This window comes from Parus major, chromosome 1 (assembly GCF_001522545.3).
Source record: "Parus major isolate Abel chromosome 1, Parus_major1.1, whole genome shotgun sequence".
Taxonomy (NCBI): Eukaryota; Metazoa; Chordata; class Aves; order Passeriformes; family Paridae; genus Parus; species Parus major.
In genome coordinates this window covers 112,854,827-112,873,791 of record NC_031768.1, presented here as the reverse complement: position 1 = coordinate 112,873,791, position 18,965 = coordinate 112,854,827, and the positions used below count along the sequence as shown (strand labels likewise).

The following is an 18,965-nucleotide window of genomic DNA, read 5'->3' as shown; positions in this document are numbered from 1 at the left end:
GGAATGGAATGGAATGGAATGGAATGGAATGGAATGGAATGGAATGGAATGGAATGGAATGGAAGTCTGTGGAAGCCCTGTGGAAAGAGCAAAGGAGCACATAAGTAGATGTTGCTGGGGTATGGACTCTGTGTATGTGGGATGTATTTCCCAGGATCGTGCTGTTGCTTTTACCTTGGAGGAGAAGGGATTTTCCCAGAGCTGATCTCCTAAACATCTTTTATTCTCCAGTTTTTCAGGTTCCTGCAGGGTGAACACTGAAGCTGCAGATATCAATTTATACTGACTGAACCTTTGAACTGAACCCAGTTTGCAGCTGGATTGATTATTGTAGATCCCTTCCAACTGAACAATTCCACTCTAATCTCTTCTATTCCTTCCATTGCATTCTTTCCTTTTAGTGAGCACATCTAAATGTTCTCTGGAATGTGTGACATCATACCCACAATAATTCCCTTCCTGAAATACTTGTGCTGTTAAATAGGCCCATTCTGGAAATTCCTTTCCTCCACTTGGCTGATAACCTTGGACCAGTCCAAGGCACTGTGATCAAACTTTGGATCCCAGAGGCCTGTATTTATAGGAATAAATTTCTCCAGCAACCTGCCATGGGACTCATAACAGTTCTCAACACTGAGAATATGATCATGGAATGACTTTATTAGATGGGATATTGGGAAAAAATTCCTCCCTGTCAGGGTGGTGAGGCCCTGGCACAGGGTGCCCAGAGAAGCTGTGGCTGCCCCTGGATCCCTGGAAGTGTCCAAGGCCAGGTTGGACAGGGCTTGGAGCAGCCTGGGATAGTGGAAGATGTCCCTGCCATGGAAGGGGGTTGGAATGAGATATTTTTTAAGGTCCCTTCCAACTCAAAGCAGTTTGGAATTTTATACAAAATATCCTGCTGTAAAACTTTGCTTCCTATTTTATGGCATTAAAAGCATTTTTAGTTGTGACCTATAGCCTGTGAGAGCCTTTTATAAAGCTATTTTAGATTAAAACTCTTGAGGTATTTGTGTGTTAGTGTATTTTTGATAGGGAGAAAATTCTGCTGCAAAAAGAGATGATTGTCTTCATGCATTTTTAAAACTTACTCAACCGGAGCTGTGACAGTGACAAACTGGCCTCAGGTCATTTCTTCTCCTTGACATTTGCAAGTCAGATACATTTTCCAAGCTGTGGCTGCCCCTGGATCACTGCAACTGTCCAAGGCCAGGTTGGATGGGGCTTGGAGCAACCTGGAATAGTGGAAGGTGCCTCTGCCCACTCCAGGGGTGTGGAATTGGATGAGCTTTAAGGTCCTTTCCAACCCAAACCATCTGTGATTCTGTGATACTTTGAACTAAAACACATTTCCTGAAACGTTTCCAACGTAAATTTAGAAAATTCCAGACTTCTAATAGAGTTCTCATTAATTTGTCTTACTGGAAATTAAATGCTAAAAGGGAGTCTTTCAATGCTTGTTATGTTTCTCAATTTCTTTGCTGTTGGTCCTGTAATTTTTGAAAAGGAATGGAGCAGAAAGCTGAGTTCTTGATGGCAGTGCTGTGGCACCGCTTGGCTTCAGCTGGATTTTGGATCTCAGGTCTCATTTTACTTTATTTAAGGACAGCAGCTTAGATTTGAGCCATTGGTGACCTGGGCAAGCAGGGGGTGAGTGCCACACGTTAGAATTCCACCTAGGAAATGGAACTGGTGCTCAGTCGTGGTTTGTCTTGATTTATTGCAGTGAGGAGATCCTGCAGGACAGTCACTGGGATAAATTAATTGTAATGCATTGATTTTGTCCTGAAAATCTGCAGAAGTTCATTAGCATTGAACAGGAGCACTGCCTGACCACTGATGTCACCATGCACCGAGGTGACATCAAACTGCGTTTGACCCACTTGATGTTTGCCAGGTGACCTGGAACTGCCACTTGCTTGTGTTTAAAAGAAGCAGCAAAATCTTCAGGAGAGTTTCCTAAGGCTGCTCCATTTCCAATCAGTCTGTTAAAACCAGATTCCTGGAGGAAGTTGCCGATTTCTTTAGGCCTTGGAAAAGCTTCCTCAGAGCCTCCTTTGCCATCACAGGCAGGGACACCTTCCACTGTCCCAGGCTGCTCCAAGCCCTGTTCAAGCTGGCCTTGGAAACTTTGGGGATCCAGGGGCAGCCACAGCTTCTCCAGGCAATGTGTGTAATGTGTGAATCCATAAAGAGCTTAGAGAGATGAGAAATTGTCTCAGTGTTTTATAGAGCTGAGGATTTAGAATCATTTAAATGCATTCTTTACATAGAGCTTTTAAAATAACCCTATCCAATAAAATAGATGCTGTTTCTGCTTGCCCTGCTTGGAAGTAGACCAGGACTTTGTGGTTGATGGGAGGTCTCTGATGTGCTGAGATGGAGTGGGAGGCACAAATCCAGGCAGAGGAGGATTTCAGGGGATCTAAAGGGAAAGCAGCACCACTGCCTACAGAAGCACCACTGAGGGACAGTGTGCTGCCAGTCATGTTGTGCCAGGATAAATACAAACTTGGTTTATTTGACCTATTGTAGTTCTTTTTAAATGTAGGCACAACCTCAGCCCATCCTTTATTTCTCAACTGTTCCTGTTAACATTTTTAGGCAGAAGACAAAACCTGCCAGGAGTTTTGGCTCTGTAGAGAAGACAAGTTGCCCAGAGCAGCTGTGGCTGCCCCTGGATCCCTGAAGTGTCCAAGGCCAGGTTGGACAGGGCTTGGAGCAGCCTGGGGTAGTGGAAGGTGTCCCTGCCCATGGCAGGGGGGGAATGGGATGGCTTTAATGTCCCCTTCCACCAACCATTCAGTGATTCTCTCCATAATCCATACCTATGTGTATATATTGCTATTTTTCAGTTTCAAGTGCCTCAAATGATACTTTACAAAGTATATTTGATGCCATGAATTAATAGTAATTTTATTCTGTTAGTTTTTCTGATACTTTTTAAGTCCATCCAAGAGATTCCTCTAGATGCCTGTTCCCTCTCCTTATCTACGCTCCTCACTTAAATGATCCCTCAGGTTCTGCTGGTAAAACTGAAGCCTGCTGATACTGTGAGTCCCAAACCATAATTAGTCATCTTCTCTTTTTTAAGCTGATTTTCCAACCCAGCAGCCCCCAGTACAGGAGGGGGCTGATGTGAATCCTCTGGTTTTATTTTGCTCGACATCGTGCCTTTCACTTCTTTAACTTCTGAGCTTTTCTCTTTTTCCCTCTCTCTTTTCCATCCCAGTCCATTACTCTAATTTGCTATTCCTGGAGGGAACTGCTGATCCTTTTTGCTGTTTCCCAGCCACACTGGATGTGTTATTTTTAAGGCAGCCTCACTACCTGCAGTATGATGACTCATTTTGGATTTGCCAGGTCCCCACGTTTCTGCCGAGAAGTCGGCTCCTGGATGGAATTCCTGAGAGGATTGTTGGGAGCACAGCACAGAATCCCCAAATCCTTGGAGGATGTTAAAGTCACAGCTATTCCCTAAACACCACCCAATGCTGCCCTTCTAAAATGAGGGGGCAGAGAGTGCCCCAAGGACATTTAATTCCCCCTGTCCCTGGAAGTCTCCAAGGCCAGGTTGGATGGAGCTTTGAGCAAACTGGATTTTTAAATCCCTCCAGGGATGGGGACTTCACCACTTCCCTGGGCAGCCTGGACAATCCTTTCCATGAAGAAAATTTCCATCCTCCTCCCTCGCTCTCCATCTGCCATCCATCCTGACAGTCACAGTGGTCTCTCAGTTATCCATGTAAAATAATTGCCCCACACAAATCTTGTGATTTTTTTTTTTAAACAAGGCTGCCTGCTTGCCTGTGTCAAAAAACAAGTAAAAGAGGAGTTACCATAAATTTATCACTTTTTACCTGCTTGAGCAACCAGGAGGATTGCATTTCAACCATAAAATGTAATTTACTTAATTAGTAATCGCTTTCTTTTGCTGAGCTGGACTAGTGTAGAAATCTTTGTTTTAAAGCAAGCAAATGAAAACTGTGCTAAAAGATCCTAGGCTGTCACCCCTCAGCTGTGGGGTTTATTATGTTTGGAGTTTCTTCCAGGCTTTTTGTAAGGAATAAAATATTTACAGGATGGAAGGAAGGGATTTCTATTTGCTTTTTTGTATTTATTTTTTTATCTTCCCAAGCTTTCTGAAGAGATGCTGTATCAGAACATCCAGTGCAAAAACATAACTCCAATTCAAGTATTCCCAGAAATGAGTTTGGGTTGTGGTTTTTTTTAGGAGAGGGATTATAGGACATGAACATGGTTTAGAACACTTCTTTAGGGGTTGAAAAACTTAGTTTATGAACCAGAAGTAGTAAATGCTGCACAGCCCCATGATTCCAGTGCTGTTCTTCCTCCCTGGATTTTGGTGAATTGGGCAGGAGCTGGTGGGGTTCTCAGGGTCAGGTGTAACAGTCAGGGAATCTCATCCCAGCTCTTGGCTGGAAAATCAATAACAAAAACCTTGAGATAAGGGATCATCATGGGATCCCTGTATCCCTGCTGCCTTTCTGACAGAACCTTTGCACTTCCAAACTGGTGAAATCAGATTTTATTTCCACCAGAGCTGCTTTTCAAACAGCACTGTGGAGTTTTGCCAGTTCAAATATTAGGGATTCTCAGCTCCCCCCAAGCACAATTTGAATCTGATCTCCTGGCCCAAATACATGTGAGAGACCCATTAAGCCTTTTAACACCCAAAACCTGCTTTTGTTAATATTCTCTGTGTGCTCCATCTGCTGCTGTGTTTGTCCATAGCCAATGGATTTGAGAGCAATTCACTTCTCTGGTCTGAGGCCAAAATGTCCAAAATACCATATGGACATTTGAAAGTTAATGAGCATTTAAAAATTTCAATGTCTAAGGCTGTTGTGATCCCTGAACCTGAATTTTGAGTTTGGCTTCTTCTTGTAACCCTAAATATTTTATCATTTTGGATTTTTAGCTTTGCAAATGAAAATCACTACGTTTGTACTTTCACACCAGCCCTTTGGGGCAGTAATTTGATTTGTAACTGTTTTTTTACTCTTCTGGAGTTGCCTGTTACTAAAATGAGCTGAAATAGGAAATTTGGTGTCCCCAGAGATGTTATTTAAGGGTGTGAATCAAGGATGAAATCAGGAGGATGCTGCCAATGCCAGAGGACAGTGTGGAGTAGAAAAAGCAAAGATGGGAGCCAGGAGAGTGTTTGTGCTATAGAGAGACTTAATTAGTCAATTAATTGATGGATTATTGATTAATTACCAGGCAGCTTCTGTTGTATTAATTGTTGATCATACTCAGGGCAGTGCTGGGCACCTTGGCTTTGGCCACACACCTGAAATACCATTTTTTTAAGGCAGATCCAAACCTGAAAAGTTCACTTCAAGCATTTTGAATAATAAAAACTAAAAGCAAGGAGCTTTTTGCCATCACTTCTTACAATCCAAATCATTCCAGGATTCTGTTTTGTACCCAGTTGTTGTAAACACCAGCTTGGCAGAAAAAAAGAAATTATGATAGACAGAAAACAGGGGCAAATTCCCAGTTCCAGGATCTAGGAAGGCATAAGCAATGCAGACTGGAGCAATTGCCTTTCCTTAGCTGGAACATTAGAGGTTTTGCATGGACCACACTCTGTGACAGAGCAGGAATTACAGCTGGAGCAGAAAACTGGGGCTTGAACTGATTGTCTTTTTAGCTCCTGGCTTGGGAGCAGAGCTGAAAAGGATGGATTGAAAATTAGCCAGATGAACAAGTGCATTTTGGACATCACAAAGGGCAGTTTTCTGAGCAGTTATTGTAAATATCTTGCTATAACCTGAGGGTGTGGAGAGCATGGAGTCCTGTCTGCATTTCCATTCCCAACTCCTCCAGGAAGGGCCTTCACACCCCTCTGGAGCTGCCCTAAAAACTCTGCCAGAGCAGCCCAGGAGCATCCAGGTGAGGCTCTCCTCACCCTCCACAAATTCAGGGAAATGGCATATTGACTGAAAAGCAAATGAAGGCATTCTTGGGAGTGTCCAAAACCAGGTTGGATGGGCTTGGAGTACCCTGGGATAGTGGAAGGTGTCCTTGCCATGGCAGGGGTTGGAATTGGATGAGCTTTAAGGTCCCTCCCAACCCAAACCATCCTGGGATTCTAATACTACATGGTCTGTTTCAAACTGAGCACTCTTCTACCATGTTAATTTATTTTAAATCTTTCCAGCTAAATATTTCCCTGGGTAACATTATTGGATAAAGCTGAGCCACAATTCAGTATTTAAGAAAAATTGCAAAGGAGCTTCTTTATCTCAGGCTTCCACTTTCCTGTGGAGCAACAAACCTTTTTATTTTATCAGTAGGGTCTGTTCATATCCTACTTTGGATTCTTCAAATACAGAACAAAAGCAAATCATTGCAAGGAGAATCAATATTGCACAACTTAAACCCTTTTCCAGAACTTCTTTCCCACTGAGCCTTGTCTGAACACAGGAGAGGATATGACACATGTCTCTGGCCCAGAAGTGATATTGATTGACAGTCTGACAAGTTCTGTCACTCTGGTTTATTTATAGTGTGTGCAGCAAGCAATCAACAATCTCTCTAATATTTTTGGACAGTTGCTTCTAGTTTTCAGGATGAGTTTTGCTCACCCAAATGCATCCCATACCCAGACAGCTGCAGTAAGGCCTGGGAGGTTTGTTTTGGATATAGGTGGGGAGTAAAACTGAGGGTGAATTGAAATAAGAATGGAACAATCTCTTGTGTCCAACAGCTTGCAACTCTATTGAGCCTTAAAAAACCGGTCTGCAAGCAAGTTTAGTCTGAGCAAGAGAAAATCAAGGCAATGTGTGTCCAAAACAGTGCTTCTGTCATTTTCTTAATATCTTTTTGGGCTCATAAATTCTCCTAATTCCTGGCATGATGAAGGAAACAGCTTCCAGCTGACATATGGCATCGTGCAACCACAAAGTCCCATGGAAGAGCTCTGAGTGCTGTGCAAAATCATCGCTTGCCCAGCCAGATTCCCAAGCAGCCAGGATTCTACAGCTCCTCAGGGCAGGGAGGCCCCAGCATCCATCCCCTTGTCTTTGACCTCCAGCTGGGAAAAGCTCCTCCAGGCTGGCAGGACCCCATTGTGTCAACACTGTGACCCTGTGGAATGGAGACAAACAAGCAGTGCCACGTGTCTAAGCTGTCCTGCCAGGAGCTGGACGTTTTCTCTCCATCAGCCCATGCCAGAGGCCCCTCTGCCGCTCCCAGCACTGTCAGCCGGCCTTTCTTAGGAGTCTGTGCAATATAAAGGAAATGGTCATCAAAAGAAAGTATTTCCCTCCAGATTCCTGTGGGTTTTGTCAGCATTTTGGGGCCGTTGGGTTTCTCTGTGAGGTTGCAGCAGCACGGTTGTGTTACGGGTGATGCCTGTGGAGCTCCAAGCGTTGTGCTCACCATGAAAAACGTGGCTAACCCATAAGGAGAATTCCTTAAGGAGCATGTGCTTTCACACAAGTGGAATTCACCACCCCCTGGATCAAGCTGTGATCCTGGGGAGGGAGAGGAAGGAAGACAGAAGGAGGTACAGACATCTTCTCACCAGAGAAGACCTGCACTCTTCCTTCCTCATCCTCTGTTCTGCAAATCCAGAGCTGCCTCCCCTTCTGGGGAGCCTGCCTCCCCCTGTGTAATGTCTTCACAATGCTGGGAATGGAATGATGGGATCTTGGGAAGGAATTGTTCCCTGGGAGGGTGGGCAGGCCCTGGCACAGGGTGCCCAGAGAAGCTGTGGCTGCCCCTGGATCCCTCCCTGGATCCCTGGAAGTGTCCAAGGCCAGGTTGGATGGGGCTTGGAGCAGCCTGGGACAGTGGAAGGCCAGTTTTGCATGGCTCTGGGTAATGAGCAGGAAATAGCTGCTGTTCATATAAATGGAAGGACCCTTCAGGGGGAAAAAAAATCAACTGTAAAAGGTCTCCAGGAGTGAAATTGTCAAATGTGAGAGCAAATCTTTTTTTAAAGTCGTTGCTGTGTCTGGTGCATCCACATTCATTTGACTGCTCCACTCTTGGGCTGATGAGCCTTGAAACAGTAATAAGGGGGTGGCATTTTTTCATGGGAACAAATGTATTTATTATCCTCAGAGCCTTCAGAAATGCTGGATTCTCAACCATCCATTAACTTGCTCTTCAGAACAGTCCCACCCTTGCTTTCAGCTTTTCCTCTATTTTTACATCCATTTAGCATGAGTGGGCTGGAATAGTTTCATGGCAAGGCGGCGAGTGAGTGATGGGGTAGCTGTGGTTCTGTGGGATGATCAGTGGGAAATGGAACCTGCTCCAGCCCCTGGAGGAGGGTAAATGCCCCCAGGTGCATTTACCTGACTGCTTGTCCAAGGAGAGGCTAGGAGAACTGGCCATGGAAGTGTGTCCCATCACACAAAAATGGATCTGTGTGATGAGGGAAGAAAGGAAAGGATATCCCATCCTTCCTGCCCTGAGCTAGCAGAGCAGGATTCACCCAGAGATGTTTTAAACAGTTCCCACTGAGCAGGGAAGGTCTGGCAATGCCCTGGGTAAGAAGCTGCTCAGAGGTGACCTCCCTAAATCCCATGTGCCGAGGGATATTCCCTGGGGACAGCTCCCCAAAAGGCAGGAGGAGATGCACGGCCTAAGCCCAGAGCTCTGCAGCTGTGTGAGGAGCCAGGCAGGCTGGGAAGATCCTTCTGGAATGAGATTGGCTCATGCCATGGGAGAGCAAGCTTTGATGACACCCCTGCTGCAAGTCCTTTTGGAAATGCTGGAGCTCTTCATCTCTGGAGGCTGGTTTCCAGGGCACAATGAGTTCCCAGATGTCTTTCCCAGCTCTTTTCTCCGTGTCCCCTCTCCAGCACGTGGCCAGGCACATTCTTTCCGGTGTCACTGCTCCCAGCAATCAACGTTCAAGGGCCTTGGCTGCAAGTCTGGCTGGTGGAGGCTTTGGTGGAGCTGTGCCAGGGAGCCTACATGGTGTCTGCTCTCTCATTTCTCACTTCTGGGGTAATTCCTCAAGTGCCAGATCTGCACATTCATTTGCCAACGTGATTTTCTGCAGGAATAAATTCCCAATCACTCTAAAGGGAATGGATTTACAGCTGCATGTAGTTGAAGGCATGAAGTTTCTCACGTTTTTGTCCTGAGAAGGTGCTTGTAAATCCTATTTTTGAAGAGTTTCTGAGGGCTGGGCAATAAAGAATGAGAAATGCTGGATGGGCTTAAAATAGAACATGAAAGTGTTTTGCAGGGGAAAATGCTTTGGCTCCATCTGGCTGACCCGAGGAGGTGATCATAAAGCAGAAATGTTCCTGGGGCTGCTGCAGCTTCAAAGCTGTCACTCAGCAGAAACAAAGGGATGGGCAGTGGTTAACAGGGTTTAGAGGGAGCATTGGTAACACAGAATCAGCTTGGAAAAGCCCTCCAAGATCACTGAGTCCAACCATTGCCCCAGAACTGCCAAAGCCACCGCTGACCCACGTCCTTGAGCACCACATCCACGTGGATTCAGGCATGGGGACTCACCCCTGCCCTGGGCAGCAAAGAATCTCTCCTCTTTACCCACCTGGGAGCAGTGAATGCCACAAGAGGGACAGTTTGGTGTGGCTGCCTGGCTTCTCCTTCTGGGCTTGGTGGTTAATGAGCTCTCAATTGCAGCAGTGGAGCTGGAGTCCTTGGTTCAAGGAGTTGAAGTGTGGTTTTATAGTGCTTTGTCCTGCCCTTAGATAAAGGACTTTATCATGTGTCCCTGTAAAAATCCTTGTGACACACAGGCCACTTTCAGGAGTCTGCACTGCTTGAGACTCGCAAAGAAAAAGAATGAAGGAGAATATTTTGTCTTGTAAATTAATGTCAGCTGCATGTAGCAATTAAGGCCTTGATCAGATAGTGGTCAATGAAACTACTCTTGAAAAAGTGAACTGGCACATTCTGGAATTCAGTGCTGTAAGTGACAACTCCCAGGGGGTGGGAGGCTGAGACAGGACCAAAGCATGGGCTCTGTAGCCAAGGAGAAGCAAATTCTCTTTCAGGAATTTCAAGAGAACCTTCAGAGCCTCAGCACTTGTGTGCTGCCATTGTTTGGGTGTTACTCAGATGATTTTGATACAGAAACATTTAAAATACATGAAAAATTAAAGATGGCTTTTAAATACCCACTTGATGCAGCCCTGTGTGCTTTTTTGCTTTGCACAGTTATTGTGTGGTAATTCTTAAGGCAGCTCAGTCAGTGCTTCCCAGAGCTGGAGTGCTGTGTGTTTTCCTTGGGGAGGAGATTAAATGAACACTGCCTTTCTTACTCCTATTGATTGTGGAGATGATATTAAATTAAAATAAGCCACAAAACAACTTTGGATTTCTTCTACGAGGAATCTAATAAATTTTGTTCAATATTTTTCATCTCATTTTCTTTCCTTCTGCACCACTGCAAAGCCTCAAGCCCAGCAGAGACAAGAGTCTTGTCATGTGAAGATCCATAGAAAGCAAAGGATATTTTCTTTGTGTTGCTGACATTTGCATGTCAAGGGGGTTTGAGCCTCTTGCTGCTGTTTTTCATTCAAGGTGACGAGGCAGGACAGACGTGGCAGGAGGGCAGCAGTGTCAGCAACAGGAACAGGGATTTACAGGAGGTCTCCTAGGTTTCCCAGGAGGAAAATCAGAGCAGGATGCTGGATGCTTTGGTGTTGTCACCTCTCCTGAGGTCATTCCTGGTGGTTGGATCCAGACTTTGTTTAGTACCCAAGGGAATGTAAGACATGGGGACCACCATGGGGGACCACAGCTTTTGCTTCCATGTGGGAGCTTTATTTGGGATTATTTGGGGCATAAAGAAGAGCCAACAAACAAATTATAAAGACTGAAAACCGATATGATATAAAACTTATAGGATTATGGAGTAGTTTTGAGTCAGAAGTGACCTTTAAAGCTCATCCCATTCCACCCCCTGCCAAGCAGGGACACCTTCCCCCTATCCCAGGGTGTTCCAAACCCTGTCCAGCCTGGCCTTGGAGACTTCCAGGGATCCAGGTTCAGCCACAGCTTCTCTGGGCACCCTGTGCCAATGTTTTATCACCCTCATTGTAAGAAATGTCTTCCTCATATCTCATCTAAATCAACCCTCCTTCAGTTTGAAACCTTTCCCTTTGTCCAATCACAACAGACCCTGCTAAATAAAAAATGTCTCATGTATTTTTAAACCTGCTGGATTTTGAGTGCTGGGAATTTCCAGGCATGTTTCTTCTGGCACAAATTGCCCCAGATTCTGCTACTTTCTTATTTTTCGCTATATCCAAAAAAAGGAGCAAACCACATTAATTTTCCTCTACCTTTCCCATCTCTGCTTTGCCTTAAAATAGAAAGGACAAGTTTTCTTGCTGGAGGTCAGCACTTATCAAAGTTTATGAGATCAGAGTGGAAGATAGTGCAGAGCAGAGCTTCTTTTTGCATCCAAAGCTATTAAAGCTTCCTTGATAGAAATCGTATTCATTGGAGCCGAAATTAATCCAAACCCAGCCATGACTTACCTTCAGAACAACAAAAGATACCACAGTAAGGAAGAGTCCTGCCAAGCAGAAACTAAACCCAAAAATAAAAGGAGAAAGACCAATTGAGTCCCAGCCCTGGAGGGATTTAAAATAGGTGTGGATGTGGCACTTGGGGACATGGGTTAGTGGTGGCCTTGGCAGTGCTGGGGTGCGGTTGGACCTGATGGTCCTGAAGGTCTTTTCCAAGTGAAATAATTCTGTGATTCTGTAAATGAGCAGTTGCCTCCACCTGCCTGAAATAAATCCTTCAATATTTGGCTGGATGGAAAATCTTACCCAAAGCCACACTTTTCCTGTGGTTTGGCTTACTTCAGGCTCTTTTCTTAACATAAAACCCCGATTCTGGTCTGACTAAAGGAGGTTTTTTCCCTGAATTTGACAGTGGGTGAGTGCTGGTGGCACCTCACAGGGCACAGGTGGAACATTTGTGACCCCACAGGACTGTGTTTGTCATGGCTGGTGACTAAGGACTGTTAATTAAGGATTATTACTAAAGACTGCAGCAGTTTGTGGGATTCAGGGCTTATTTGGGGAGATTTTCCAGCAGCAAAGGTCAGCAGAACCTCTTGGGTCCCCAAGAGACTGTCATCTAGATCCCTTGCAAGTGAGCAAGGGACTTCCCAACGCCATGGCACACACAGCCATCATCATCTGTGCCCGTGGCAGGGGGCTGGAATTTGGATGATCTTTGAGGTCCCTTCAAACCCCAACCAGTCTGGGATTCCACTAAACCATGTTCCAGAAAGGCAAAACCCCGTGGAGAAACTCAGGTGGGAGGATTTTAAGGAAAATACTCAAGAAGTGAACTGGAGTTGGTTTAGCACCCCTGGCCAGATTGTCAGGAGGAAACAGGGAGAGTGTGGAGCAGTGCATGTCCTGGAAAAGACATGGTTATCTTCTCATGAACTGGAGAGAAGGGATATTTCTGATTTAATCTCTTCATCATTAATGCTCTGCTTGCAATCACTGGATCTGCAAATAACTTTTTAAGGAGCTTCTTGATTGCTGAAAGGCTTCAGATATTCCTGGGTACGATGACAACAGAGTTCTGTGTAGCCTAAAAAAAAAAAAAATCTGTTAAACTGCTGCTTATCCAACATTAACTACAGCAATTTTTAATTAACCTGATTTAGAAGCCAAATATATCACTGATGAAAATGAGAGGGTAGAACATCCAGTCATTTATTCCAGTACAGCGGTCATGATTGTTGAATTAGATTTATTCAAATGAACCTCAACATTTTGCCACAGAAGTCAGCGGTGCCAGGGTTTGAAAGCACTGGGATTTGGGGCATGGGAGGGGGGACTGTGCTTTGTGGCTCAGAAGAGGGAAGGATGGACCCACACTCACTTTTATTTAATAAAATAAAATAAAATATTAAAAAGGACGGGTGTAAATCCACTGCTAATTACCTCCTTCCAGCCTTTGCTGGCAGCCAACAGCCAGTATCAGTGGGGCTTGGCATGGAAACATTCTCCAAGGGCCATTCCATTGGCTCTGCTCTGGGATGGTGGCCAAGGGGACACACAGATAAAGCGGGTGGTGACACACAGCAAAGCCAAATTGTCCACCAGCAAAGCAGGATTTAACGGGTCCCGTTCACTCTGCCAGGGGGATTTACTCAGCAGCACCCGAGAAGGATGGAGTCATTCAGGTGTTACTCTTTTCAGTAGGGAAAACTTCCAAGGAATTGAAGGAAATGAGGAGCAAAATGGTGACAGCACCCAGGGAAGGGCTGGAGCTGTGCCAGGGGAGGTTTAGGTTGGGTTTTAAGGAAAGGTTCTTCCCCCAGAGGGTGCTGGCAGTGCCCAGGCTCCCCAGGGAATGGGCACGGCCCCGAGGCTGCCAGAGCTCCGGGAGCCTTTGGCCAGCGCTGCCAGGGATGCCCAGGGTGGGGTTGTTGGGTCTGGGCAGGGACAGGGCTGCCCTGGATGATCCTTGTGGGGCCCTTCCCACTCAAGACATTGTGTGATTGTGTGGAAAAGGAGCAGACTGAGGTGCAGAGGTTGTGTCTGTGGTCTCCACAGAGGACAGGAATTTCCAGTGAAGTAGGAGTTGGATGCTGAACACCTGCACTGTGTGGGTGCACACAAGCTCTGGGGTGTGCCACAATCTCCAGCCCCCCACTTCCATCACACAATTGCCCTGAATTCCCTCTGACCTGTCTGGGTGAGGCTGATGCAAACTGAAGATGCTCTGCAGCCCTCCCCAAAGTGCCCATTAAACCCTGCGCGGCTCCAGCGGGTCCGAGCGCGTTCCTTCCAGGTGGCCTGGCAGGTCATTGGGTCCCTCCTGGGACTGGCACTTGTGCAGCCATGGGTGAATACAAGGCTGCCCTGTTCTCCTGCAGGATCCCTGCCTTCCCTGCAGCAAGAAACTCTGCTTAATGCAAGTGCTGAGCTCTCCAAAGTGCTGCCATGCAGCCCAGGAAACTCTCCCATCTTGCTGTGCTGGTGGGGTTTTGTACCTGAATTCCATTCAGAGTATGAATTTTCCCAGCAGTTTTCTCCAAATCACAGTGAGCACACCTGCATTCTGCATTCTGATCCTTGTTTCCTACAGGAATAAAGATGAAATATTGATGATGTCACATGTAAGTCTGGAACACCATCACAGTCCTTCCTATTCCCAGAGCATCCCCCTGTGTTCTCCCTCGGTGTCCTCTGTGCTCACACAGATTGTTTACTGCTTTTTAGGGTTGCCATCCTTCCTTGACTGATAAAATCCTAATTCCTGTTTTTCTCTCCTTTCAGGTTATCCAACGGGCTATCCCACCGCTGCCCCGGCCTACAATCCCAACATGTATCCAACCAGCAGCCCTGGCTACGCCCCAGGTAAAAATCCTGCAAAAAGCCTGGAAACATTCCTTGCTCATCCACTTCCCAGCACACACTGGAGATGAAAAATAAGATAATAATATCTCACCCTTCGATTCAAATTTTGGTTGCTTGAGATGTTTATTCTGAATGGTTTTGCCTCAGAAGAGCTGCAGGATTTTAACACTCCCAAATGGAGCTCAATGTGCAGCAGGAAGAGCTGCTTGCATAAAGAACAAAAAATTGGACTTTTTGCCAGTCTTGCTAAACCCTCTGTCCCCTTAATTGCCAAGTTTTCAGTCTCCCAGTTGTCATAAAATCAGTGGATCCCCAGGCTCAGGCGCTTTCCAAGGCTGATGAAACAGGAATGAAGGGTTTGTTGCCAAAATCTTTTGGTTTTGTCTTCTCCACATCACAGTTTACACATATTCCATAAAACTGTTTATTGTGGATGATTCTGGAAGGGATCTGTCGTGTTCTGTTTGGGTTTATGTGCTTTTAATAAGGTCTTTAGCTGCATTTCTTCCCATTAAAGCCTTAACGTGGAACATGAAACAATTTTTTTTCCCCTGGATTTGTCCTGACCACCCTCAAATTCCCCTGAAGGATAAAATACTGGCAGAATTAAATGAAAACAACTCCATAGAATAAGAAAAAACCCATAAATTTATTAGTAGCTTGTCCTGCCAGAGGCTGGCAATGTCCTCCCTGCTCAGGCAGGAATGTAAATACTGCAGCATTCCAGAATTTTGGCCTGGATGTTATAAAATGTCACTTGTTCCCAGTCGTGCAGACAGCAGCTCCTCCACTGAGTGGGCAGGGGGCCAAGGAACACCCAAGTGAGAGGAAACCCCAAATCATTTGCAGGATAGGGATTTTTGGAGGGGTCTGTATTGCTTCTTATACATCTTAGACACCATTTAATAATTTCCATCTTGGAAATCTCCTGATGTCTGGAGAGCTGACAGGTCGTTTTGTATGGAGAACAAAAACCTTCCAGTGGGGAACATAAAGCTAAGCATTAAACTAGAGAGGAAACTAGGAAGACTAAAATTCAGAAATTAAAATTGAAATGAAAATGCTTAAACTTTTGTAGAATTTCCCATAAATCTTGAGGCCAAGTTGGAGAGAGCTGGTTTAGGTAAAGGTGTCCCTGCCCAAGGCACAGGGTTGGAACTGGATTGTCCTTAGTGTCCCTTCCAACCCAAACAATTCTGTAGTTCTGTTCTAAACAATTTTTACAGCTCTTGAAATAAATACAATTTAATATCACAGCAGGATATTAAACCATTGTAACCACTCTGGGAAGCAGGAGCAGGCTCTGCTGCTCAGGACCTCCCAGCACTACACTCAGTGGTCCCTTCTCAATGGAAAGCAGACTTCCAGGAGGAAAGAAAGAAGAGATTTTGTGAGCTAAGTGATGGAAAAGAAGTGCCATAAAATCTCCCAGCAGTGGGGACATGTGACAGAGTGACAGCATCCTCAACTGTGTTAAATGGAATTGGGCTGAACTAATTCTGTGGTTCAGCGGCTCAGTTAAAACCTTCATCAGTACAGAGAGTGTTTCCTTAGATTGAAGGAGCTGCTGTCACACAGGAGGCTGGAAAAAACCTGGAGTGTTCCTGGTGTCCTTCAAACACACTGGGAATCAGCTTGGGGGTTAAAATCTTGGACTTCTGAAACGGCAGACTAATTCTAAATATGTTTTAAGGGATTTTAGACATTGAGTCTAAAAAAGAAAGAGATGCTGCATGTTCTCAGCAGAATTACTGCTCCAGGACATCCCATCCATGGACAAGGACCTGTTCCAAAGCTCTCAGGCTGAGAAGGAGGTGGTACCTGCTGGCAGAAATCCCTCCAGCTCACTAAAGAGCAATCACAAACCAAGGGTTCATCTGGTTCTCCATATGGAGATTAACCGGGGAAAGGTGCCCCTCAATACTGCTTGGAATAGAGGTTGGAAAGGGTGGGAAGAGCTTGTGGTTTCTGGGTTCTTGGGAGGTAACTGCAAGCAAGGCCTGTTGGATGGAACCATCCTGTCCCAGCCTGATCATCCTCCCTGCTCCTGCTCACTCTCAGATGTCTCTTGCCTCAAACCTCATGAATTTTGCTGGATTCCAGGCAAAGTCTTGGTGGGAGATCAACCCCTGAGTGGAGATAATTCTGGTTTTCAAATCCCATGTGCTTTTGTCCCTGATGTTCCCCCAACACCCCCTGATGCTTCACTGGGAGTCAGCAATGCTCATGGTTGTTCCCAAAATCCTGGGATCCACGTGGGAAATTAAATGATGTAATGACCTAAGCTTTGTAACAACATCAGAGGAACTTGGAGAAGTCTGGAGTCCCCTTGGGTCCTCCAGTCCTCCAGTGAGGAAAGGGAAATGGTAACTGGAGCCAGTCTTGATTTCTCCCTCTCCCAGTGCCAAGTTTCTGTTTGCTGTTTGAGCCCAAAAGGTATTAAATTATTCCCCAGATTATTCCAGAGGAACCCTACAAGCACGGGCACGAATAGTACTGGATGATCCTTGTTGATCCCTCCTAGCTCAGGATGTTCTGTGATTCTATCAATTCCTTTCCATTCCACTTCAAATTCCTGCCTTGTGTGATTTTCTTGCTGCATTTTCCCACTGTTTATAGAGGGAGGCAAAGGCAAGGCAAAACACCAGCACTGCAAACGCATGCTTGCGATAAGCCTGTTTTTTAGGACACTGTTCTTAAAAAATCCCTTTCAAGTATGCAAAAATGAGCATCTAAAATCACTCTGCTGCAGAGACACAATTAAAAAAAAATAAAATTATGTATGTCTTCATTAAGCCTGGTGCATGTTCCCTCGCAGGCATTCCGTCTTCCTCATGGTTGTTTTGTTTTAAGTTCTTTCATTAAAGCCTCCCTTTTTATTTTCCTGAAAGTAGGACACACACTTTGCTCGTGGAGGCTGGCTGAGGTTGGAGCTGTGTTTATTAATAATGCAGGGCAAAAGTAATGGCTTTGCAGTAGTGTCCTTACAGAGCAGAACTAAGCTCAGAAATTAGGGATCTGTGTGGGAATGTCGTGGGACAGGATGGAGGCTCCGATCCTCCCTTCCTGCTTCTGGATCCTGCCAGGAGGAAAGGCTGCTTTGCAGAAGGAAGTTGGGGCATCAGCAGTGCTCTGAGCCATCCTCTAGAGGTGCCCACCGACTCTTTGGGGACACCAGTGGGTCCCCTAAGGGGTGTCTTGGGCTCTGGAGAGGTGATTATCCTGTGGTGCCTCACAAGGCTTTCCAAGGATAAATGCTCCCATCCTTTTGAGGCACTCGGGCACGGGACTGCCTGGGGAATTAAGCTTATTGCAAACTTCATTCAGGGATGGAGGCTGTATCCATCACAAATGAGGTTATCAGAGGGAAGCAAGATATCCTACAGTGGCTTGAAAGGACTCATATTTTTTGTCTTTTCCACTGAAAATATATCCTGAACATTCCCACCTCATCTAAAGGTCCTGTCAGGAAAACAGAGCAGTCCCAGTGGTGCAGAGACCCACAGCTCACATTGTTTGCTCAGTTCTCACTGGTTGATTTGCTAGGGATTAAACTGATAATGGATAAAAACTCTTTATTTTATTTATTTTTAGGTTAGAGGATAAACCAAATCCAGAAGACTCTGGTTGGAGGTAGCCCGTAAATGATATTAGATAGTCATGGCTGGATTGTGAATTATTGCAAAGGACCAGGAGGCATTAATGTTCCTGGAAGCCTCTTTGATCCACCTTTTGTGTAGTTTTAAGTGATGGATTCTCTGAGGATCCATGATTTAATGAAGAACATCCAGAGCTATGGCAATCTCCCAGCCATCTCCAACCCAAATTGCCTTGATTTTGTGGCAGGTTTAATGTGGAGAGGGAAAACCACAGAGGAAGCATTCACGTAACATTGGAATGAACTGTCTCATCAGTCTCAGAGATTAAAACCTCTGTGAAATCCAGAGGCAAAAATGAATCTGATTCTGAATAAAAGCATAAGTGAAGGAGTGTTTCTGTCGCAGCGCTGGGAGTTGCTCTCCGGTGTGATGTTCCCGAGTGCAGCCTACCATGGAAAATAAAGCAAGGCAGCCTGGAAATCCTTAATAACTCCCAAACCTTTGGGAGAGGGCAGAGACTTGGAGCAGAAAATGATCAGTGGCTGAGTGGAGGAGAAATGGGGCTTGAATCTCTGACTTCCCACAAACCTCCTGGTTTTCTGTAGGAGGAGGAGAAGGAAGGAGCAGGTTTCCACATCTCCAGCAGTAGAGCAGCATCCAGGTGGCTCTCACACCCATGAGGATCTCCCACAGCTGATGATGGCCAGTAAAGCAGCACTGTTGGGTGTCCTTCATGCTCCCCATTCCTGTCTGAGTCCAGGAGAGTCTCAGGAGGGTTTGGTGGACCAGCAGAGCTGCAGCAGTGCTTCCCTGCACTCTCTGGGAGGTGGATTTCCATCCACGAGGATGTGTTGTGCTGCTGCAGGCTGTGACCCCGGTGCCAATTCCTCCTCAGCCTCCTCAATCCCTCATTCCCAACTTCCAGCCCTGTGACACTCCACATTTACAGCTGCACCTTCAGAGAGGATTAATTCAGAGTCTGAGCAGATGTGGAGGGTGTGAA

The 18,965-nt window shown here is 45.7% G+C and overlaps 1 protein-coding gene across 2 annotated transcripts in view; it reads left to right on the top strand.

The window, feature by feature from the left end:
* FAM168A (family with sequence similarity 168 member A) overlaps nucleotides 1-18,965 on the top strand; it is a 131,185-nt gene that overhangs the window by 101,397 nt on the left and 10,823 nt on the right. For both annotated transcript variants that reach the window (XM_015632476.2, XM_015632483.2), the window contains one exon: nucleotides 14,283-14,363. In XM_015632476.2, coding sequence (XP_015487962.1) covers nucleotides 14,283-14,363 — 81 coding nt within the window. The remainder of the gene's footprint in view (nucleotides 1-14,282; nucleotides 14,364-18,965) is intronic.